This window comes from Perissodus microlepis, chromosome 10 (genome assembly GCF_051167445.1).
Source record: "Perissodus microlepis isolate ML-2025 ecotype Zambia chromosome 10, ASM5116744v1, whole genome shotgun sequence".
In the NCBI taxonomy this organism is placed as follows: Eukaryota; Metazoa; Chordata; class Actinopteri; order Cichliformes; family Cichlidae; genus Perissodus; species Perissodus microlepis.
The window spans coordinates 22,579,542-22,605,090 of record NC_140470.1 but is presented as its reverse complement, the minus strand read 5'-3'; the positions used below and the strand labels follow the sequence as shown (position 1 = coordinate 22,605,090).

Sequence of the window (25,549 nt, the reverse complement as noted above, 5' to 3'; positions counted from 1 at the left end):
AGGGTGAAAGGTGGGAGTGGTCACCAGCGATGCTTAAGGTGAAGTCTCAGGCCTTTTCCTTATATCTTGCGGGAATTAAAATGTCCATGAGGGAGGGCAGAGTGGCAGAAATGATAAGTACATAGTACATTGAATTTAAAAACTTTAACTAATAAACTAAACCAATAGGTACAATAGCACTGAGAGAACTCCCCACAACAGGCAGGGGTTATTTTAAAATGTTGATGTTTTATGCTGATGTCAGCCTAGTTAAGATGTTAGTCAAGTACATTATATTCATCATCATTGTGTCATTGTAATGCCATATAATATTCTGAAAAAATATTTTTTAAACGCTTGAAGATGATCTAATGGAAACTTTTCCTAATTTGTGTGACTCTGCCCTTTGACCTTAAAGTATTTTATTGTGTTTACTCATAGGATTGCAGCAGAACTGGCTGAAATTTGTGGTCAAAGATGGTCAAAGAAGATATCTGAACATTTTTCATATTATTTATTATGAGGCCGGATGTCAGAAATCTTCTAAATGTGTATATTTAATACAGTGCTGTATAACATTGCACCAGATAACTATGTCATTAATACTACTACTCAAGCTAAATTGACAGAATCTTTAAAAATTATTCATGTCAGGTATACGTCAGTAATTTTAAAAATAAACAAGTTCAAATATATACAAAATATATGAATTTTGATTTTGTGCAAAAATACATGACTTTCCCCCTAATTTCCTGCTGCGTAAGGGGAGGGGAGGTCTGGAAACAAGGGCTCTTCACACACAAGGAAATCGTCACACAGTTCCAAAAACACAGCACACCAGCAACTCAGCTCGCCCAGGGCGCCAAGGGGAAGACAATCCTGCGCACAGGAACAAGCGGTTAATCCAGCGAGAAAAAACACGAAGAGACAACTAGAAACTAGCGCACGGAAGCTTACTACCAAGGTTACTCAATAGTCCAGCGATGACATGTTTCCAGCCACTGCCTTAAGTAGTGGACACTGGTGAAGAAATGAGCCACAGGTGCGAGGGCCAGGGGCGGGAGCCTGCAATGAGCTCCGCCCAGGCGACACACGGCGAGCGTGAGGGAGAAGGAGAGGGAAAGGAAAACAAGAAACATATGTAGCCAACCTGGGTCAGCCGGGCAGACACGGGGACCATGACAACTTAGATACTGACTTGGCCATTGAAATTATCTCATCTCTGTACCACGCAAAAATCTTTGCCCATGTAGACGTCAGTTTACGTCCTTCTGCTTCTACTACAAGAAAAATTGTTTTTCATTACATCTATTGTTTTGTGATGAGTGATTGTTCTGGAATAATCTAACCTCTATGTAACTTGTAGAAGCAACTGTAAAAATACTAGGTATGAGAGATACATTTGACTTGCAAGTAATACAGTGATCAGCACATGGAGGGTGTGACAAGAAGCAATACAATGCTGACTACTTAATCTACAAGATATTGTAAAAATATATGTACAGACTATTATTGTAGCATTCTTGTTTAAAACATGAGTGTAGAGCTGTATACTTGTACCTCAGTCGATGTCTGTATATTCAGAACCATGTAGGAGGGAGCTCTAATTTTAAATATATAAATGTGTAGAGAAATCTGTAAATATGAGTTTTACTACACCCGTGCTCTCTACCATGCTGTAGAGAGCAAGTAGTATATAACACAGAACATACCCCAGGTCGCAGCAGTAACGGTGATTTAACCCACCAGCTGCTTAGATGGTGGTGGTGGTGGGGGGGTGTCGATGCCAACTAGGCACAGAGAGACATAGCGCATTTATTTTGTCAAAAGTTACAAAACATCTGAAGAGTGCTCATTTTTTCTTGTAGCTTATAACAGAGCAGAGGAGTCAAAGGCCTGTGATCATCTGGTATGGTAAATGATCTGGTTCTTACAGTTTATTGTGCTTATCTGCTCTAACATTTTCCACTCAAAGTGCTTTTATACATATTTATATTGGAGAATGTTTCTCTGACAAACCTGCTACATAGGAAATGACACTGTTGGTCCATTTTTACATTTTGTTTCTCCCTAGTTGATGTCTGACCTTCTTTCCTGTACAGTTTCACTGATTTGATGAAGGCCCCACTGGGATTTTCACATATTTTGAGAGCTTTCTGCACGTGTGTGTGTGTGTTTTTTCCTTTCTGTCTAATGGCAGAGTGCCATGAGAGGAACTGTGGTACTGGATGAGGAAGTCAGAAGTATGTGATGGTGGTGCAGGAGATGTAAGAAAACAGCAAAACAATGATAAGGTGTGCAGTAGGAGTGACAGATGAGTCCAAGGTCTATGTGGACTTTGGTGTTCAGGTGCATGAGGGTCAATGAGTTTAAATACCTGGAGTCAACCAAAGCACTGGACAGTACACGAGTGGTGAAGAGACTGTAGGCAGGCTGGAGTGGGTGGAGACGAGTATCATGCATGATTTGTGTCAGGGTAAAAATACAAGTTGGTAGTGAGATAGTTCATTGGTGGCACTGACAAAAAGATTGAGCTAATGGTAGCAAAGCTAAAGAATTTTCATTGGGAGTGAACAGGATGAACAAGATTAGAATATATAAAACAAATTACACAAGGTGTGAATTTGAGATGCATTGGAGGAGGGATGCTGGATACACTGGACAACGGATTTTGAATATGGAGCTGCCAGGTAGGGATACTGTAAGGACAGGGATGAATAATAATTCCTGTTATATTCTTAACTAACAAATCCGTTTTCTGATAAAAATCATTAAAACCATTTATTCACCTTTACATCAAACTTGTGAACTAGAATTAGTGTTATCATTCCATGCAAGCCTTTTGAGTGACTAAATAATGCAGTAATCAGCACTTGCCACATGATGGGGCCAATGCTTTTCACAAGTAACTAGAAGCAATAAAATACAGACCATATGGTCTGTACGATATTATGGGCAATAAATGTAAAATCTGCACTTATAAGTTAAAAGTTGTATATGCGTTACTCAGTCCATGTGTAAGTAATTAGATTTGTCACACTCTGAACAATGCTCAATGTTCTCATGAGTATGATTCAGCAAATACATATCTCAAATCTGTTTATATAAAGAATTTAGTACATTTGTAAAAATTAATGAAATTCACCATCAGTGCTTAAAGGTATATGGGGTGTTTAGATAAATATGCCCCTAGCAAGAAAAACATCTTTTTCAGCAAAGGTGTTGTATATTTCAACAAGAAACCGAGGTCCTCAAGTGATCAATCAAGATATTAAGGAATTTGATTCTTATTATTTCTGTCTTTCTTTAATTTTTTATTTTTAGTTTGTATCTGAAATTATCCATAATTTGATGCATTGACCTGTAAATAACTATTTTTAACCTCCTAGGACCTGGCTATTTAGACCAAAATACTCAATTTTGCTCTACAAGGGCCTGATATCCACTTACGAGGACATTATACTGCTACTGTCCTATCAAAATTTTAAACGAATATCCTCATAATTGGCTCTTATTTTTCTTAAAAACAAAAATAAGGTAAAAAAAAAATCTGGTAATTCTTTGTTCTTACATTCATCGGGCCCCAATATGCCCAAATATCAAAGAGAAATTAAAAATGCATGCCGTAGAAGAGTTCAGGTCTTAGGAGGTTAAGGAGAAATGTAGAAACATGATTGTGAAATAAAGTTGCTGCATATTGCTGTATCTCAATTACTTTTTACACAAATTTGTGAATGTAAATTTTAAATGTGTTTCATTTTCAGTTTTCTGTCTTTAGTTACGGTTCATTACATGCAAACATTGCCTCTTTTAAAGAGAAAAAAGTAAAATGTAAAGTAAGTGTAATTCTTCTCAAATCTTTTTGTTAACAATTAAATAATAATAATGAGAAAATAAACTTATTGTACCTTTTAACTTGTTCCATTGCATACTTGCCAGATGTAAGATGAACTAACCAAAAATAGTTTACAGAACGTAAAGTAGAAGAACAGAGCTCTTAGTAAGAATAGAGTTCTTAGTAAACTGGGTTTGAATATAACTGCTTCCGTTCTTATCATAAGAGAAAGCAAACAGCAAGGAAGACCATAAAACCAACCCTCTGCCAGTGAAAAATCAGTCACTGAGTCTTACACAGCAGCGAACAATACGTGACCAACTTTTAAATGTGGTGAGTGACATCTTGGAATTTGAATCTATGTAAGCTGATAATTAATTTAGCATTTTGGATCAATAATCCATATATGCTATTTCACTTTGATTGCCCATATCATTTTTAATTTATTATGAATATTATGATTATGATTATTACTATTGTGTTATTTTTTATCAAATGCACTTTTTAACTTAGCCTCACAATTACTTGAGTAAGATTGGCTAAACATAACCTTTTAACCTCATTATACATTTTCTTCTAGCATTAAAAGTAATATGTTATTATAATCAAATTGTTACTGCTGTGTTATAGAAACAATGATTTCCTTCTACATGAGTATTGCAGTTCTGGCAACAACGGCTTTGGCAAAAGGTATTCACTGTAAAGTAAGATATTTTACCTGGGTTTCAATAAAGACACACTGAATGAGAGAGTAACGCAGAAGGCAATCATTCGCACTAATAAAAATAAAATAACATTCAAAAAATTGACTTAAAACAAAAGATAGAAATCATCTTGGACCAACTTTAATGTTAAATTTACATGAATTTTTTTTTTAGTATAAAAAATTAAGGATGTATCTCGCCCCGTGGTACTTCAGATAGGCTCCTGTCCCCCCCGCTACCCTGAATTATACATGCCATAGAAAATGGATGTGATGGACAATAAATTAATATAATAAATAATGTTTTCCAGTCGGTGTAAATGTTTTAAAAATGTGTTTCTTTTTTGTTGCTTTTAGATTCAATTGTATGCCATTTTTCAGAATCTCCTGGAAGTCATCATTGTTTCGGAGCTGCAGGACAGCTGCTAATTTTTCATCTGCCATTTAAACCTAACTCTTCACTTTTAATCATGAAGGATGACAAACACTGGATTTTATCAAAAAAATATCAGGGGAAAATAAAATTAAATGAGGAATATGCAGATCAGTCACAAAGCATAAGCAATGAAATGCTTAAGTTAGGTAAAGCTGTGAAGAAACACTCAGGATATTACGTGTTGGAGGAATTCGATCATCGTGGAATATTACTGAAAAGTGTGAAAGTCTATTTGAAAGTACAAGGTAAGTTTATTATCATTATTATTATTTATTTGTTTATTTATTTTTTTAAATCAAGATTTTGTTCAATCTCAGGTTTTTTAAGTTATGTTATTAACAAAACACTGAATGCACAAATTGTAAAAAAACAAAACAAAAAAAGGTGAAAAAGTATTGGTGGCGAATGACTTAAGATAAACAAATTTCAGAAATGAAACTTAATGATGTCTAAGCTTTAATTTGTATCAACAACTACAGCAGCGTACTTGCGGTTACTACTGAAGAATAATTTGAAAAATAACTAATTTTTAGGTTAAAACTACTGATTACCACTTTAACCTTTCAAATGATTTGCAATATTTATTTTGTTGTTTTAGAAGATATTGAAACATCCATGTACAATGTACTGTGAATTAATATTTAAACAGAAAAGTGGATAATTGAATCAAAATTCAAAAATAAGATACACTGACAAAACAGGATTCATGATTGCATTATAATTTTCATCTTAGACTTTCAACTCGTATGACAAAACAAATTAATAGTTTTACATTTTAACAGGATTTAATATCAATGTAATTAGCTCTGAGACAACTTAAATTATTAAATAATTCTCATTGTTTTTCTGATTAAAAAAAAGAATAGTTCCTCTGGAACTTGTTTTCTTTCTTTCTTTCTTTCTTTCTTTCTTTCTTTCTTTCTTTCTTTCTTTCCTTCTTTCTGTATTCAGCATCTTTTATATGAATCTTTCAGCTCCAGTGTCAAAGCCAACACTGTCTCAAACATGCTGGGCACCAGAACAGATGAATGTCAGCTGCTTCTCTGAGGGAGATGTACATTTAATTTTGACTCTGGACGATCACTTTCTGATGCAAAGCAAAGACCAATCCCTGAGCAACTGGACAGCTGAGAAATCCATTGTTTCAAAGGTTACCATCAACTTGCATGGGATGCTGACAGGAAACCTTATGTGTCGAGTTTGGAACAATGTCAGCAGAGATGAAACAACTATTCACCTGGTAGCCTGCAAAGGTAGTATATTTGGTTAACAGATTAATAGTTTTTGACATATCACTACACACTTTCTTTTCAAGGAATTTAAACAGGTTAAATTAAAGTATTAAAGCAAATTAAATTAAACACTTCAGCTTTCAAACAGAGTCCTGATATTCAATATTGTTTGACATTTGCTTTTGCATTCTAGGTTCTGTTACAACTTTGACAGTGGCTGTGATCGCAAATGTCATCATGGTCTTTGTCATTGTGATTTTGAGTATGGTTATAAAAAAGTTTTGCAAAAAAAGAAGACCTGCAAAGGCTAATGAGGGTAAGTAAAATAAAATAAAGAAAAAATAAAATAGGAAATATAGTCAGGAAAACGATTATTTAAAGAAGATAGTTTCCTTCAAAACACAAAACACTCTTTTTGCTTGCTTTTCTCCCACAGGTAATTTGGATGATGAAATTATCTACACAGATGTTAGAGTGATAAGAGAGGCCAATTGAAACTGCATTTTCTGCACTGAAACCCAATGCAGAAAAATCAACATGATAAAAGTTCCAGCCCTGAACTTGATCTTTAGGCGGATAAGCAACTATTAGGATGGATGGATCAATAAATACATACTAAAACCAGCATCGAACTCCAGGAAACTATGTTATATATGATTGTTCTGACCTGGGGTTTTTTATTTTTATTTTTTATTTTTTTTTGCTTTAATGTTGAATTTTGCTTTGTAGTTGATTAAAAAAAGTTCAAATTTTAGCAACCATACACACACACACACACACAGAAGATCACTTTTTAAATCACAATATAATTGATATTAGGGCTAACGTTATAGCACTTGAGAGTTTTTGCGATTTACGTTGAATTGTGCAGCTATATGACATTTTTACTAAAACTGCATTTGAATGTTTGAAAGTATTTTAGAACTTTTTATATACTTGGAAAAGGGAGAAAATAATTTTTCTTTACCCTAGATCCTGGTTTCTAATTCAATGGCCATTAAAAATGAAGTATTTGAAGTTTTTATTGAAGGTGTGTAGGATCATGTATTTCTTTATTATTATTTCCTAGATGCTACTATATGTAATGATTCTCAATGACTGTTCAATTTTGTGATTTTACTGCATTTTCCTGTAGTTTTTTTCTTTTTCTTTACTGTAGTCACCAGACTTGTACATTGCACTGTTTTCAACGTAAAAGTCAATGTCTCCTGTGCAAATGACTAAACTCCCCAGTGACAGCAATTCTTATGAATGTGAAAATGCTACTTCCCACCACTTAAGGAACTTAAATGCTAAATACTCTGTATATGTGGCCACATCTCATTCTCTTTGATTCTGTCAATGTATCTCATTGCTGTATTCCATCTTTGTAGATGAAAATAAACACCCTAGGTTGTTACTATGGCTTAAGCAGAGAATGGAACAAGCTGTGGTTTGAACACACTCTGGTACGCTTGGTTTTCATGTCTTATGTGAAACTTCCTGTTTGTTTCTTTAAAAAAACAACAACTTAGTAATATTTGGTAATACTGACTATGTTGATGAGTGTACCAAGTGGATGAAAGAAAAAAAAATCTATAATGGTATGTTCACTGCTTTTCTGAGAAGCACTTTACAGAAAAGACCTCTTACTGCACGGCAGACAGCTGATGCTTTGTTGTTATATTTTTAGGATTTTGTTATCAGTATCAGTAGAATAATAAATATATGAAATTTTTATATGATGTTTTAAAACATAATTTACACTTCATGATGTTACTCTCAGTGTAAAAGTCTGCAAAGCAACAAGTGAAAAGGTACAATAAGTTTATGTTCTCATTTCATTCAATAATCCCCAAATGCAGGAGTAGTTTATGAAACTGGAAAATGTACTGCAGTCGTACTGTGAGGTCCATTTTCTCCGCAATACTGGAGAATACCGGAAAAGGTATAAATCATATTGCTGATCCAGAATCCTTCCCATATTTTTTTATTCTTATTATTTTATTATCATAGCACTAACAATAAACAATAAGTAATAACTATTAAATAATTTATTTATGATGATTCAGTATTTCAGAATATCCACTGTGCAAGGCAGAAAGCTTATTAAATGTTTAAACTCTAGCGATACAATAATTTTGCTACTGTAAAAGCAGCATTTTTGTCATATTTGAAATATAAATCTAATATAATCTGTGTCTTAATGTATTTTCTTTTAAAATACATGTGTGTGGGTTTTTTTTTAATATCGTAATTATAACAATCCATAATTATGTGGATATGCATATTAGATAGTTTATAGTTACTAGGTTTTACGTGGCCTAGGACACAATTTAAAAGCTGGTATATAGTTTGAAGTCCACACTTTTCACCCAAGTTGAAATGGGGACTCTGAGTCACTGCATCTTGAAGCTGTGTTGTCTTAAATTGGTCATGTGATTTTGACGCGCCGGCGCATCTGAGGGTTAAGTGAAATACAAGCCCACCAGAAAGGCAGGGGAAAAGCCCTGTAACATACTTTAAAACAAAATATGTTCCCCAAAATGGTGGGCAGAGCTACAGACTCATGACACCCTCACCCAGTTAGCTAGCGGCTAATAACCATCACTACTTAAGCAGTTAGTAAAAGTACAGGTAACGTTTTGTTGCACTGTTACACACACACAGCATTTGTTTTGTTTGAATTCTTCAGTTGCAACAAGACAACTTAACAATGTGTAGTTAAATGTCATTGTTCAGGAGCACAGGCAGGACTGCCTGATTGTAAAAACCCTTTATGTGAAACACAAGAATTGAATTGCAAATAATGTAATGATCCGTACTAGCCACATGATGGGGCCAAAGTCCCAAACTGGAACTTGGGCCTGGGGCCAAAATCAGACCGCAAAGACTCCAGTCCCACTCTACTGACATGGTATGTAAATTTATAAGAACTCCCTGAACTACTAGAGCTTTTTCTCTCCAGTTTTACTTCTTTTACTTTTCTTTTTTGTTCTTTCTTTGTGTCTTAACACCTAGATGCACACATGGGGTCAAAAATGACCCCACGGGTTGTTTTTCTTCAAAATCTTTAAAATGAAAAATTGTAATATATTCATATTCCTATATCTTAGAGTGATGCAATGGGATGCTTGTTCCTGTATCACCATTATAACACTGCTCCGGGATCAACTTTGCAACTGACAAATCATGATGTTGTGATGTCATAGCTTTGCAATGTGGGGAAAAAGAAAAAAAATACTCTTGTTTATTTAAAACTGTCTTCTGAAACAAATAGTAAGCATTTCAGTTGTTTTGGTTTATTTAATAATTTCTGCAATATAATAATTATGTTATCAAGTTACGTTTTCCTGTTGATTTTCTAGTGATAGTTTTTAATTATTTATTATATAATGCTAAATAAATGCTCAGACAACACTGACAGCACTGGTCAGTTGCAATGCTGATCTTGGACCTTATCTTATTATGAAGACGTAGGAACAATACTAACACAGGATATCAGATCTTGCTTTGTACTTAATGTAAAACGTACCTTTGAACATTCTTTCCTATACATTATTATTAACAGTTTAATCCTGAGATGATTTCTGTGCCTCTATACTTGTACTCAATACAGCAGCTTAGAAATGCATATTTAAAAAACGTATCGGTCTAAATTAGCCAGCTACTACAGTATATGTACATATTTGTACAAGTAAAGAAAAGTATGATACAGCACTAAGTGCCTTAATATGACATCAGTGACTTTAAATAGATGCTTACTCATTTCTGTCCAAACCAAAAGACCATAGCTTGTCCTGCCCTGCTGCCACAGAGAAGGACTTCTGCTGCAGGTATTATTTATTGTGTGGTCTGATGTCATAAAAGCATACATAACCAGTGATGGGAATAACAGAGTTACAAGTAACAGCGTTACTAACGGCGTTACGTTTTTCAGTAACAACTAATCTAACAAATTACTAATTACTATATTGTTACAACGCCTTTACCATTACTAACAAGAGACTGCGGTTACTATTTTTCAACAAACAGACAGTCTTTAATTATAGTTCACTCACTCAAACTAGCTTCTCATATATTCTCTAAAACTAACAGCTCTCAACTGTTCACCTGTCATCTGCTTATTATTATTTGCAGGCCTGTTTCTATAACATTAGGCTGCCTTTACATTTTTTTTCCCTCTCATAACTTTTTCTTTTGTGTTTCAGTCAATACACTTGAGAGGCTCCAGTTTTACAAGTCTATTGTTTACTGCAAAAGATCTGCCATTGATGGTTTGATTAAGAGAAGTAGTTCTAAAAAATGTGTATGAGCCTTTGATCTTCTTTTTTGTGTGCTTTGGCTTATTATTTTCCATCCAACAACTGTCATACAGTATTTTCCTAGTTTGAATCCCTTGAGCATGAATAACTGAGCATTGTCAGTTAAACACTGAATAATTTATGTCTGTTCTTCTGAGAAAGTATCTTTTTAAGAGCATTCCTGGGCACAGTGTGCTACTCCTTAAGCAAATTCTGAAAGTTAAAATTAAATGTGTGATCCTCACATTTGAAAAAATGGAAATAATTAAGTCTAAACCCTCAGTGAGGTCATGTTAGGAAATGTCTGAAAGAAAACTACTGGTGTCACATTTTCCTGAAATAATACCCTATGTTATTTCAGTTGCACGGGTTTTAGTTGTTTGCTGCTTTTCCTCTAATTGGTCTCCTTGTCCACATTCTTTCAGTGATCTCTTTTTTTGTTACACATATATTTGTTTTTCTTAAACCTCATTGGTAACCTGCTGTGGTATCCCATACCAGACACTAAAAAAACAAAAAACAACTGAAAAAACAAATAACGCGCACCTGTTCAGGTGCCGCTGGTTTGCTGTCTTGTACCTCCTCTTCTGCTTTCTGCTACTGCATTCCCATATGGAAAAGATATATATAAATCTTATAAAGTTTGTATCTGTCTTGTGTGAAACTTGTATGAAAAGCATACAAGAGTGAAAACAGATATAAGATCCCTTGAAAAATTATATAATGAAACGTGTATGTTTTGGATACTTACTAAAACAATATATGAAAGTAATGAGAAAGTGGCCACTTTCATGAGTAAATCATGTAAGCCTTATATGATTTACTCCTTAAAGTGGCCACTTTCATGAGTTAAATCATATAAGTTTTTACTATTTCTTTTCCATATGGGTTCTCTCATCTTTCCTCTCCATTTCTTACTGGAAGGCGATTACAGGGATTGGGGTACCAGTCATTATGATTATATTCATTGCAACATATAACATTTTTCAGGTATGCAGACCTGACAGTTTGCCACTTAGACCAACAAACATGACTGGATGACCTCATCACCAGAATGACTTTGTAGTACAGGCAAGGGAACACAAATATATCTGCAACTACTATCATCTCAACTATATTACTTTCAGTTGCAGCCAATTCTTCCATGTGTATGTTAACATTTTTTTCTGTCCTTAGTTTTTGCTTCAAGGCTGCTTTTTAAAAGTAATGATAGTCTTCATTGGAGAGAATTACAGAAAACCCTGAGAGACAAGATAAACTGAAGCAGAACTGCAAGAACCCAGAGACTGATGAAAGCTGTACAAAACAAAGAGGATTGAGCAATTTTGAGTGTTTTGACTTGTAATGAATGTAATGAGGCAAACAATACAAACAAAATAATAAGCAACATGTCACTGGACAGCCAAACAACTTTCAATTGCAAGTCTCATCCACCCAAACACACATTCATACAGCTCTTTTTATTTTTTTAATCTCCAACATTCTCTCTCTCTCTCTCTCTCTCTCTCTCTCTCACACACACACACACACACACACACACACACACACACGCACACACACACACACACACACACACACACACACACACACACAAAATCCAATGTAACCCAATGGACGCACGGTATCATTTGTAACTTAGGGATCAGTATTTGCTCAAAGATACCACAACATGCTAACTGAAGGATGCAGGGATTGAGTCAAACATTTGGTATATTGTCTTTGTTGCATTTCCAATTAAATATGATAGGCTTTAAATTTGCACTTTTAAATTTTCCATTTTATGACAAAGGGTATTCCATATTTTGTTATATTTTTTAAACTCTTAATTCTCAAAATTAGAGCCAACAACATTGTTTGGACCTATATTCACTAAGCTATTTGGAGACCAACCTTGAATTTAAGGCACCTGTTGTGCTTGCAAAGTAAATGGCAATAGCTAATAAATAACGCTCTGGTTTCTTTTTAGCTTTTATGTAAATAAGCTAAAGTAAAAAGTACTGTACATTGTGTAGAGTGAGGTATGAAGAATATCCATCACAATAGAGTAACAGATAGACAGAGACATACACAGACCTTGCCCCAATTTAGAATCTGGAGTTAACCAAACAACCATGAATTCGGACTGTTGTCCAAAGACCTTACCTATAGAAAATCTGTCCTCTGATTTTATAACGCGGTGCTACAGTGCAAGAATATCAAAAACAGTAATGTTGGTTCACCTAATGTGTGTAGCAGTTGTTGTTATTGTTGTTTTATTTAATGACCAAATTAATCTCAAAAGTAATCCAAGTTTCCACCAATCTGCTTTGTTGTGAGATCAAATGTAAAGTACTTGGTCTTCAAAGTTCTGTCTAACTGATTTTAAGCCAGAGGTTAGACAAGTTTCTTATGGGCCTGTTAGTTTCACATTAATGCTGCAGATGAGACAGTGACAGAAAAAGAAAGAAACTGTGGTTTGTAACTGTCAGTCTCACTCTTGGCTTAATTTGTTATTATATTAGTTGTCTCTAAAAAAGGCAGGCAACTGTATGAGTGATGGTTTTAAAACTTTTTTCTGGCATGCCCCAAACATTCCCATTGACCCTTTATAGAAGAAGCTGAAAAATGTCATGCCTACAAGCCATAAATTTTTATCAACCATTAGGAATTCCATGGGGAGTTTTAATAAAATAATGGTCAGAACAATGGCATCAAGAGGCAAGCTATTCGCCAAGAATAACATGGTTATCATATACAAATACCAAACCTTAAAAAGAAGAAAACATACACCCTAACAATATCCCTTTAAATATCCCCTTAACATGCACCAGTTTCTGAATACACTGCAAATATGAAAAAAGGAAAATGATTGTTAATTTCATCCATCCATCCATTCACTTATCCTTTTCAAAGTCGCAGGGGGTGCTGGAGCCTATCCCAGCTGTCATAGAGCAAGAGGCGGGGTACACTGTGGACAGGTCACCAGTCTGTCACAGGGCTAACACACAGAGACAGACAACCATTCGTGCTCACATTCACTCCCGCATTCACACCTGTGGGGAGTTTAGACTAATCAATTAACCCAACCCCACAAGCTGCATGTCTTTGGACAGTGGGAGGAAGTCGGAGTACCCAGAGGGAACACGTGGAAAGACGAGGAGAACATGCAAACTCCACACAGAAAGACCCCAGCCTGGTGGTGGAATTGAACGCAGGACCTTCTTGCTGTGCGGCAACAGTGCTAACCACAGGGCCATCGTGCTTCTTTGAGGGATAGCTCAGTAGATGCTACCTACTGAGCTATCCCTCAAAGAAGCACGTTGCCACATGATCGGATCAAATCCACTGAACAACTACCCTGAGGTACCCCTGAGGAAGATATTGTCCTTACACACTGCTCCCCGGGCGCCTGATTTGTGGCTGCCCACTGCTTCACTGAGTGACTTTGTTAAATTCAGAGAGAGTAATTTCCCCATGGGGAGCAATAAAGTATACATTACATTACATTTTTGTAAATTCATTTTACAAATGGAAAATTATGTGGTTTCTAACAATTCACAGCTGATCATTGGGTTTTAAGATGGACAGTGATTTTAAATTAGACACTCAAATTAGGGCTACTGTCAAGTCCAGTTTTTATCATTTAAGACGCTTTGCAAAGGTAAGACCTATTTTATCCAGGCCGCATTTTGAAAGTGTAATCCGTGCTTTTATTTCATCTCATTTGTATTACTGTAATGCACTGTAATACACTGTATTTTGGAGTTAGTGTCTCCTCTCTTGTCTGCAGCTGGTTCAAAAGGCCTCTGCACGGAACTCATAGAATGCATTTTTATTCCTTTATGACACAGTTTGACCCTGATATTACTTTTTTAATTTAATCTAATGCACTGATTTTATTGTTTTAATTTAATTTCAATTATTAGAGTTTATTTTTTAAATTTAATTTAATGTATTGTTTTTTTTTCTCATGTCAACTGTACAGCACTTTGTTTTCAGCTGGGAGTTGTCTGAAAGTGCTATATAAATAAATTGCTTGCTTGCTAGCTAGACCAATTTGTACAGCTGTGGGTGCAGTAGCTGCTTTCTTTAGCAGCAAGGAGGATGACCATAAGACAACCTTCAGTCTATTAAAAATTAGCAGTGCAGTCTCACACTACCTCATAGAACACATGCCCTCCTTAAATGGTGAGTGAAAGCTTTTAATTTGAATTTATGCAGATTGATACTGATTAAAACAAGATAGAGCCTTTAAAGTTTTATTTCACAAAAGTATTAATAATCACACATGTATACTATTCTTTAGATATTATTTAACCTTTTTTTGATTTATACAAAAAGAGCTTTGTATGTAACCTTGTAAATGTTTGAATAAACTAGGGCGAGCATAACTTTAAATATAAAGTGACATGTTTCAAAATGTTGACGTCTGTGTTACAGAAACAATGATTATCATCTACATTAGCATTGCAGTTCTGGCAACAACAGCCCTGGCAAAAGGTACTCAGTTTAATAGTATGTTGTACTCAGCTTTCAATACAAAAATATTGATTGAATGACCTATAATTAAAATTTTTTTTATTATAGTTAAAGATTTATATTTGAGGATTACGTATAGTACTTACAGTGCAGGTAGTAATTATACTGGATGAGCCTAAAATTAAAATATATAATTTGTCAGTTTTATTTTATTTATATATTTGGTTTCATTTCAATATATATTTTACATAATATGTTTTTTTTTTCTTTTAGGTTCAGGTGAATGCATTTTCTCTGAATCTTCTGCAACTTGTTTTGGCGCTACAGGACAGCCGGTAATTTTTCATCTGTCATACAAACATGGTACTTCGATTGTAATAACGAAGGATGACAAACACAGGATTTTGAAAATAAGCAATCACGGGAAAGTTACATTAGATAAGGAATATGTAAATCAGTCAGACAGCATAGACACTGTAATACTCAAAGTAGGTGAAACCACAAAGAAACATTCTGGACATTACCAGTTGGAAGAACATGATCATGATGGAAAGTTACTGAAAAAAATGAATGTATATCTAAAAATACAAGGTAAGTTGTTTTTTGTTCGTTTGTTTGTTTTGTTTTAAACTCAAAATAATGTTTAATGTTAAGATATACAAACTGTTATGTTTTATTAAAAGATTTATAAATGCACACATTGCAAACCTAGTAAATTAAAAACATGTCTGAGTATTACTTAAAAATCATAATAAATGTTAGACATGTAATAGACAATATTTCAGCCTTAAATATACATCTTTCATAAGTTGTATGAATTTTAGTTAATTTTAGGAACTGCAGCAATGTGCTTGTGTTTGATGGTGGACTGTAAATTGGAAAGTTAACACTGATTAACAATTTAGAACCAGAATTCCAGTAATGGAGTAGCTCACAGTTCATCAAAGTTATTATCTGTAACATGACAAATCTGATTTTGACATAGAGGACAATTTGGTGTCTACTTAGGTGGTAGTTTTGTGCAAATTTCACTAAAAGGCAGATTAGGTAATCACTATGAGCAAGTTTGATTCAATTCTTACCAATATTGTAGAAGGATGATGGTCAACTAGCCATGCCATAAGCTCACTGGGTGTTAGGGTGGATGGGCTAATAATTAATATTAATTTTTAACCTTTAAATCTGCAAATGCAAGAATGTTTTAGTATGTTTGCTTGCAGATGCAAAAATGCATAAATGCATAAACTCTACTAGTATGCATTTGCTCTCAGTCAAGAAAATTAAAAAACGTTTTTTTTTAAAAAAAAAAGTTTGATTAAGTCAAGCAAAATGTGCTGTTTTGTTACTGTCGACGAATTCAGTGAACTTACCTTTTTAATATTAATGAAGATGTTCAGGTCACAAATATATACTTCAGTTAAAAAAAACAGTTTAATTTATTTTATGACTTGGCAAACAAGAATATCTTGAGGTATAATCTGTTTAAGGCTTAGCGATTTGGATTGCATTATTATTATCAGTTATGGATTTGATTCCTTATAGATTCTCATTGCGTTCTCATTGGCGCCACTTTGTGAGTGACCACCATCGCTAAGCAGCTTATCAAATACATTACATTTGTACAAATTAATTGCATGCTGTTGGTCAAATGTTTGTCCATGTTGTCTTTTTGTGATCAGTGTTGGGGTCATTACACAAAAAAGTAATAATTACACATATTACACAAAACACCTTACTGTTTGACTTGTTACATTATTATATGAATTTTGACTTTTTTTTTTCAAAATGATCCAAAAAAAATTTCTTAATGTGGCGCTAATACTTCTTCATACAAAGCCAAAATCACAACGCAAAAATGACAACCAGCACAATAAGACTAGAGCACAGTGATTCTACTTTAAAAACATAAAGAGGTATGAACAGAGTGCAGCCTAAATGCTCATCAGTTTGTTATTTGTTGAAGTTCAGGGTCTGGCTGGGCTGAGGTCAGCATTCACTCAGATTTCACTCTAGATATACCCGCTGTAGACTGCACCGCTATTTTCCTCCTCCACACAAAAACTGAAATCAGCTGACTGAAGCACAAGTGCAACTGGAACCAATAATTCAGATCAATAGACATTCCAAGGAATTTGAGTATTGGGAACCGGTTCTCTACAAGAATGAGTTCTTGATTCCCATGCCGAATCCTGACAAAGGCTGAATTGGATCAAATACAGTAACATATCATATCTGATGGGATTTAAAAGTATATAGCTCTCAAACAGATATAAATTACCTAGACAAACAAAAACGAATGATTACTCTGAAATTTGTTACCTATATTTCTTTTCTTTTTTCTTTGTCCTTTTTGTTGTCTCTTCTAGCTCCAGTGTCAAAGCCAGGCCTGTCTCAGAAATGCTTGTCATCAGAACATATGAAGATCAGCTGCTTCTCTGAAGGAGATGGAGTACAATTCATTTTGAATTTGGATGGTCAGATACTTACACAAAGCAAAGACAACAACCAATCTCCATACATCGGGACATCCCAGTTTTCATATCTTACTGTCGACTTACATGGGAAGCAGACTGGAAACCTTAGTTGCCAAGTTTGGAATAATATTAGCAGAAATGAAACAGTTATTCACCTGGCAGCCTGCAAAGGTAGAGTATTTTAAAATCTATTGCTTACCATTTCAATAATATTTTCTGATATATCATTACATATTTTACTTTAAAGGAATTTAAATATATATGTGATAAAATTGTCATGGTGCTGGGTCTGTAACCCAGCATTTATGTTTTATGGACTTTTTGACCTTTTGTTCTTATGATGGTAGAAATTGTTTCTTAGTCTTTTTTTTCCAGTTTCCTCATTTAATCACTTGTATTTCTGGTTCTTAGTCACTTGTTCTTTTAGTAAGTTCCCTTTCATGCCCAGTTGCTTGGTCTTGACTTTGTATCTCCTGTGTTACTGATTTTTGCTTCTCTGTGTTTTCTATCATGTATAGTTTTGTCTCCATGTTTATTCATCTGTTTCCAAGTCGTGTCCCTCGGTCATTCTGTTCCTGATATTTATACAGTGTACGTCTCAGTGTATTGTATTAGTTCCAGCTGTGTTCCCTAGTGTTTCCCATGGCCTTGTGATACGGTGTGTATTTAGGCCCACTGTCCCATTGTTGCGTCGTCCTAGTTGCTGTGTGTTTCCCCGAGGTACTTCGTTATTTCTGGTTACTCTTAGCTCCAAGTTCCAAGTTCTTAGTTTCCTGTTTCAGTTTTGTTTACTTGTACTTAGTGTTCCTGAGTTTTTGCTGTTACAGCAAAAAAGCTGCCCCCTTTAGTTCATCCTTTTGTATTTAAGTCCTGCAATTTGCTGGACAACCTCTGCCTGCCACACAGGTGGTTATGACAAAAACAGCTTACATTTCAGCCTCAGTGTCTTCAAATTGTGGTATTGGATGTCACTTATGAATTGTTGTGGGTACAAATTATTATACATACTATACATACTTGCCTACTGGTGGCATCAGAGGGCCCGGTGGCGCCAGTGTCCGGCAGCCTCGCCTCTGTCAGTGCGCCCCAGGGCAGCTGTGGCTACAATGTAGCTTGCCATCACCTGTGTGAATGTGTGGATGACTGGATGTGTAAAGTGCTTTGGGGTCCTTAGGGACTAGTAAAGCGCTATACAAATACAGGCCATTTACCATTTACATGCCCTATGATCTTACTGTATGTTCAACATCAGGTGGATGGAACAATGGAACAAAATATAAATAAATATCTGAGAAGCATTTTGGTATCTTTCATTTTGTCAAGATATTCAATATTGTCTGACATTTGCTTTTCAATTTCAGATTCTGTTACAACCTTGACAGTGGCTGTGATAGCAACTGTCATCACGCTCTTTATCGTTGTGGCTTTGAGTTTGGCTGTAAAACAGTTTTGTAAAAAAACAAGACCAACAACTGTTGATGAGGGTAAGTGAAATACATAAACATTGCTTGGAAAAAAAGACTTTTAAAACAATATAGCTTCCTCCAAAACACAATACACTTTTTTGTTTATTTTTCCCTCCGCAGATGATGTTGACAGTGACATTATCTACACAGATGTTAGAGTGATAACTCCTAACAAATTAAACAAAATCAACTCAGGAGAATCAGCTGGGATAGGTTCCAGCACTGACGTTGACTCTGAAGTGGATCAGCCATGAAGAAGATGAATGGATGAATTTTTTTGCTTGTGTACATTTTTTTTGTTATTGATTATTTGTTATTATTATTTGTTATTAGTTATTATTTTTTTCATTGTTGAGTTATCATAATTACTCAAAGATTCAGCAATCAAAAGGACTAACATGAATGATAACCAAAAAAAATTTTGTTATTGCTGTGAGGAACATGTTAGAAGAGGACAAACTGAAAGACCCTGATCATTTTTAAACACAAGATGGAGACAAAGGTAACCACATTGCACGATACAGTATGTTCTGTGTTTAAAGTAGCTTCTTTTTTAGGAAAATGGCAAGTTTGTGTGTTTTGTCATACACTTTGACAACACACACATTTATTTACAGCTATATATATATGTGTGTGTGTATATATATATAATGACTACATTAAAAAAATCTCTTTCTCTTTCATTATATTAGTGTGTCTCTCTGTTCTATTGTATCTTTGTAGATAAAAATAAACATCCTAGTCGTTACTTGTCTGAAGCAGAGACTGTTAGAATGGAAAAAGTTGTGGTCTAAACACACTAGTGCATGTTTGGTTCTTATGTCTTATTTGAAACTTCCTGTTAGAGTCTTAACAGAGTTTGGTATACCATACAAGACATGGAAAAAGTGCTTTAAGCATATGTCCACCACAATTCTGAGAACACAGTTCAATAACAGGAAATGAGCTCTTACTGCACACCACATATCTCATGTTCTCAAAACTCAAAATGTTCACAAAACTCGAACTAGAACACGGCCACAGGGGCAGGAATGACAAGAGACGCAACTGACTGGGGGAACAAAACAAAAGACATGAAGACTGTGCTAAACACCAAGGCACAGGAAAAAAAACCTAAGAACTAGACTTCAAAGTAAGAGAATTACTGCCACTAATCAAATTTTTACTGCTGTGTTATAGAAACTAGGGCTGGGCGATATGGCCTAAAATCCATATCGCGGTATAATTGAAGCACGTGCGGTAACGATATATATCGCGATATATTCTTTTCTTCTGTATAACGTATTTTCAACACTACAAGGCACACTTAAAATCCTTTAATTTTCTCAAAAATCAAGAGTGTGTCTTATGTATGAATTCTGGTTGTGCTTACTGACCTCGAACCAATTTTGGCGTGCAGAAATCTGTTAAAAAATGTTTTAGTACAACTTTGGTAAGCCGCACTGCTTGATGGATTGTCAGTGCATTACGGCTGCCGTAGTGAGGAGCTTTGCGGAGTAATCTGGGTCCCAAAGTAAAATGAACACTGAGAGTTAAAAACGGTCTAAATTCTTTCATTTTTGAGAAAATCATCAGCGTTGCTGCTTTACCAGGTGTAACAATTAAGTTTAACATCCAGGCATCCATGTAAACAGAATTTATTAAATTTAATGGAGTTAGAAGTTAACGGGAAGTTAGCTCGCTAGTTTCCACTTAAACATGATATAGCATGTTCTGACTGAGAGATTTTTGAAACTACGTACTACGTTTCTGAAAACGTACAGCTCTGCTACCACTTCCAACATAAATGAAGACAGAAAACTAAACAGCAGTGGCGTTTGCAGGGTTACTGAAGTTGGACTACCTGGTATATAATGTTGTGCTACGTGATTGCTAGTGACACAGCAATGTTGCATAACATTAGCATAGTGAAGCTGGAGGATGAACACCAACTTTTTTTCCACTCGATAAAAGTTAACGTGAGGGATTCTGGTGCTTAGGGACAAATGCAATCGCATAGCAGGATGCTATACATGGGCCAAACTTCAGTCAGGAGAACAACTGAGATTATTCATCCACAATACAAGGTTAGTTATTAATATACTGCAACAACATGGATAGAACAGCTGCGAGAGAATTCAGCATTAATGAATCAATGTTACGGAAGTGCAGGAAGCGCAGTTTTTGGCTTTCCCCATATTTCAAAAGTGCTTCATCTCTTTGCTATGACTGTCGCTCGCCATAATTTGCAGATGATAATGGTTGTAGCCGCTGCGATGCTTTCGACCAAAACAGGCGCAGCTTGATGACATCATCAACATGCGCTATTGCGGTCAAGTATCTCTCGTTGGCCAAATTTATATAGTTTCTATCGTATATTGTTTATATCGCCCACCCCTAATAGAAACAATGAATTCCTTCTACATGAGTATTGCAGTTCTGGCAACAACGGCTTTGGCAAAAGGTATTCACTGTAAAGTAAGATATTTCACCTGGGTTTCAATAAAGACACACTGAATGAGACTGCGGCAGAAGGCAATCATTTGCACTAATAAAAATAAAATAAAATTTAAAACATTGACTTTTAAAATATAAATTACAGTAAAGATAGAAATCATCTTGGAGAAACTTTAATTTTAAATATATATGAATTTGTTTTTTTATATATAGAAAATTAAGGATGTATCTTGCCCCGTGGCACTTGAAATAGGCTCCTCTCCCCGCTGCTACCCTGAATTATACATGCCAAAGAAAATGGATGGGATGGAAAATAATTTAATATAATGAATAATGTTTTCCAGTTGGTGTAAACGTTTTAAAAAATATTAAAAATTTCTTTTTTGTTGCTTTTAGATTCAATTGTATGCCTTTTTTGAAAAATCTCCTGGAAACCATCATTGTGTCGGAGCTGCAGGACAGCTGCTAATTTTTCATCTGCCATTCAAAGCTAACTCTTCACTTTTAATCATGAAGGATGACAAACACAGGATTTTAACCACAAATCATCAGGGGAAAATAAAATTAAATAAGGAATTTGCGGATAAGTCACAAAGCATAAACAACGGAACACTTAAGTTAGGTAAAGCTATAAAGAAACACTCAGGATATTAGCTGTTAGAGGAATTCGATCCTTATGGAAGATTGCTGAAAAATGTTAAAGTGTATTTAAAAGTACACAGTAACTTATTATGTATTTATTTGCTTGTTTATTTTTTAAAATCAAGATTTTGTTCAAGGTCAGGTTTTTTTTTTAGGTTATGCTATTAACAAAACACAGAATGCACAAATTGTAAAAGAGGTCGAAAAGTATGGCGGTGAATGACTTAAGATAAACAAATTTCAGAAATGAAACCTAATAATGTCTAAGCTTTAATTTGTATCAGCAACTACAGCAGCGTACTTGCGGTTACTACTGAAGAATAATTTGTAAAATGATTAATTATTAGGTTAAAAATAATTATTTTGTTGTTTTAGAAGATATTGAAAACATGCATGTACAATGTACTGTGAATTAATATTTAAACAGAAAAGTGGAAAATTGAATAAAAATTCAAGAATAAGACAAACAAATTAATAGTTTTACATTTTAACAGGATTTAAAAACAATGTAAATAGCTAAGAGACAACTTAAAGTATTAAATAATTCTCATTGTTTTTCTGATTAAAAAAAAAGAATAGTTCCTCAGGAACTTGTTTTATTTATTTATGTATTTATTCAGCATCTTTTATATAAATCTTTCAGCTCCAGTGTCAAAGCCAGCACTGTCTCAAACATGCTGGCCACCAGAACAGATGAATGTCAGCTGCTTCTCTGAGGGAGATGAAGTACAATTAATTTTGACTCTGGACGATCACTTTCTGATACAAAGCAAAGACCAATCCCTGAGCAACTGGACAGCTGAGAAATCCATTGTTTCAAAGGTTACCATCAGGTTTAGGCTTGCTAAATAAACCTATATATAATCATCTAATATGTAACACGTTTATTCTTTATGAATGATGGATTAACATAAACACAAAGGGATACAGAACATCCATGCATTTTCTTCTGCTTAATATGGCCCAGGTCATGGGGGCAGTAGCCTAAGCAGGGAAGCCCAGACCTCCTTCAACCAAGCCACCTCCTCCAGCTAATCTGGGGGAACACCGAGAGGTTCTCAGGCCAGCTCAGAGATATAATCTCTCCAGCATGTCCTGGATCTGCCCCAGGGCCTCCTCCTGATGGGGCATACCTGGAAAACCTCACCCAGTAGGCCAGCCACATTGCAGACACAGCTCAGTGCAGCAGCCTCCGCAATAGAGTTGCTGAACATGGTCAAATCAGAAGGTCTGCTGGAAATGGATGTTGAAGCTCTTGTGAACCAGGGCCTCTACTACATGTTCACAGCATACCCTCACTATATGTTTAGGTCCCCCAGGTCTGTTTAGCGTCCTACCCCACCACCTGATTCAACTCACCACCAGGTGGTGATCAGTTGACAGCTCACCCCTTCTCTTTACTCAAGTGTCCAGAACATATGGTCGCAGATCATGGATACGATTAAAAAAATCGAGCAACAACCTGTGACCTAGGGTGTCCTGGTGCCACATGCACTTATTCAGTTCAATTCATTTAAGTTTTTATATATAATTTATATAGTGCCAAATCACAACAACAGTTGCCTTAAGGCACTTTATATGGTAAGGTAAAGATCCTATAATAATAGAAAGAAATCAGAGAAAACCCCAAAGCTTCCTTTTAACAGGAAGAAACCTCCAGCAGAACCAGGCTTCAGGGAGGGGCGGCTATCTGCCATGAGCGTTTGGGGTGAAAATGTGAGTTAAAAGGGTGACTGAAGAAGAAACACTCAGCACATCATACGAATCCCCCAGCAGCCTAGACCTATGGCAGTTAACAGTTCAGAATACTCAGCCTTCTTGGAGTTCTTGGGAGGGGTGCTCAAGGGTGCTGCACCTGGATACTCTTACTGGGGGACTTCAACACTCACGTGGACAACAACAGTGAGACATGGAGAGGCATGATTAGGACCACCTGATCTGAACCCGAATGGTGTTCCCTTACTGGACTGCGCAAACAACAGTTTGGCCAAAGTGAACAGGTTCAAACATAAGGGTGTTTTGTTGCTCCACATGAATGCCAGTGCTTAGGGTACTTGTCTCGTTGAAATATCCAGCCCCAGAGCAACTTCAACTTGGTCACTGATTCTTGAACATTGTTCTCAAGAATCTCCTGATATTGACTGGAATCCATGCAACCTTCAACTTTAACAAGATTCCCAGTACCTGCACTGGACACACAGCCCCACAGCATGATGGAACTGCCGCCACATTTTACTGTGGGTAGCGTGTGTTTTTCTTAGAATGCATACTGTCTGTTGTTATGTCCAAATAACTCAATTTTAGTTTCATCAGTCCACAGCATCTTATTTCAAAGTGAAGCTGTCTTGTCCAAATGTGCTTAATCACACCTCAAGCGACTCTGTTTGTGGCATGTGTGCAGAAAAGGCTTCTTCTGCATTACTCTCCCATACAGCATCTCCTTCTGCAAAGTGCGCTGAATAGTTGAACGATGTACAGTGACACCATCTGCAGAAAGATTATGTTGTAGGTCTTTGGAGCTGGTCTGTGGGTTGAGTATTACTGTTCTCACCATCCTTCGCCTCTACTTATCTAAGATTTTTCTTGACCTGCCACTTTGGGCTTTAACTAGAACTGCGCCTGTCGTCTTCCATTTCCTCACTATGTTCCTCACAGTGGAAACTGACAGCTGAAATCTCAGAGATAGCTTTTTGTATCCTTCCCCTAAACCGTGATCTTGAAAAAACTTTGTTTTCAGGTCATTTTAGAGTTTTTTTGAAGCTCCCATGTTGCCACTCTTCAGAGAAGATACAAAGAGGAGAAACACTTGCAATTGGCCACCTTTCTCATGTTTGGATTTACCTGTGTATGTAGGTCAAGGGTCAATGAGCTTACCAAACAAATTTTGTGTTCCAATAATTAGTGCTAAAAGTATTCAAATCAATAAAATGACAAGGGTGCAGGTGCCTAGTTTAGTTACTTAAACTAAACTAGGCACCTGCCTAAAACATCTGTAACCTTTAGCAGTAATTGTAACAGAGTTTTGAAGTAAAAAAAAAAAGGGCCACATAGAATCGGGCTGAATAATAACAACCCAAATTCATCAAGAATCTAATATGGAATCGGATCATATCATATCACTGTCACCAGGTGGGGACAGTGCAATGCACCTGATGGGGTACAATGTTGCTGTTGAGGGGTTGCTGCTGCTCCTGCCTCTGATAGTGCTGGAGGACAGGGCTATGTTGACTGTAGACATTTAAAAAGTCCATAGGAGAGACGGTAGATGAAAAAAACTGTGGGAACTAAACTGAAACCGGAATATTAGGAAGGCAAAGGAAAGGGGTTGTCATGGTAGGGTAGGAATGTAAGAAAAGAATCTATACACATAGAACATGCGTACGCACACACACACACACACACACACACGCAGTGACATTTTATACATTCTCCAAAATACTGTATATACTATGGAGAAAGGTTTGCATCATAGAATAGAATGGAATGCCTTTATTGTCACTATACAGTTGTACAGTGAGATACAGAACAAAGCAGAAAGCTTGTTAAATGTTTGAACTGTAGCGATACAATAATTTCGTCACTGTAAAATCAGCATTTTTGTCATA

The 25,549-nt window shown here is 35.7% G+C and overlaps 1 protein-coding gene across 1 annotated transcript; it reads left to right on the top strand.

Moving 5' to 3' along the window:
- The first annotated feature begins 4,449 nt into the window (after positions 1–4,449).
- On the top strand, positions 4,450–19,120 carry LOC146379439 (uncharacterized). The gene is made up of 6 exons (XM_084941107.1): positions 4,450–4,504; positions 4,875–5,198; positions 5,928–6,206; positions 6,379–6,501; positions 18,762–18,884; positions 18,987–19,120. Exons 1-6 carry the CDS (start codon positions 4,450–4,452, stop codon positions 19,118–19,120), a joined length of 1,038 nt encoding a protein of 345 aa, XP_084797233.1.
- Positions 19,121–25,549: the final 6,429 nt, after the last annotated feature.

What these genes read in the sequence shown, in the direction of transcription:
- LOC146379439 (XM_084941107.1), top strand. Translation starts at nt 4,450, where the DNA reads ATGATTTCCTTCTACATGAGTATTGCAGTTCTGGCAACAACGGCTTTG. An exon ending in AGTCTATTTGAAAGTACAAG is followed by an intron (nt 5,199 to 5,927) that starts GTAAGTTTATTA and finishes TGAATCTTTCAG; the next exon opens with CTCCAGTGTCAAAGCCAACA. An exon ending in ACCAACAACTGTTGATGAGG is followed by an intron (nt 18,885 to 18,986) that starts GTAAGTGAAATA and finishes TTCCCTCCGCAG; the next exon opens with ATGATGTTGACAGTGACATT.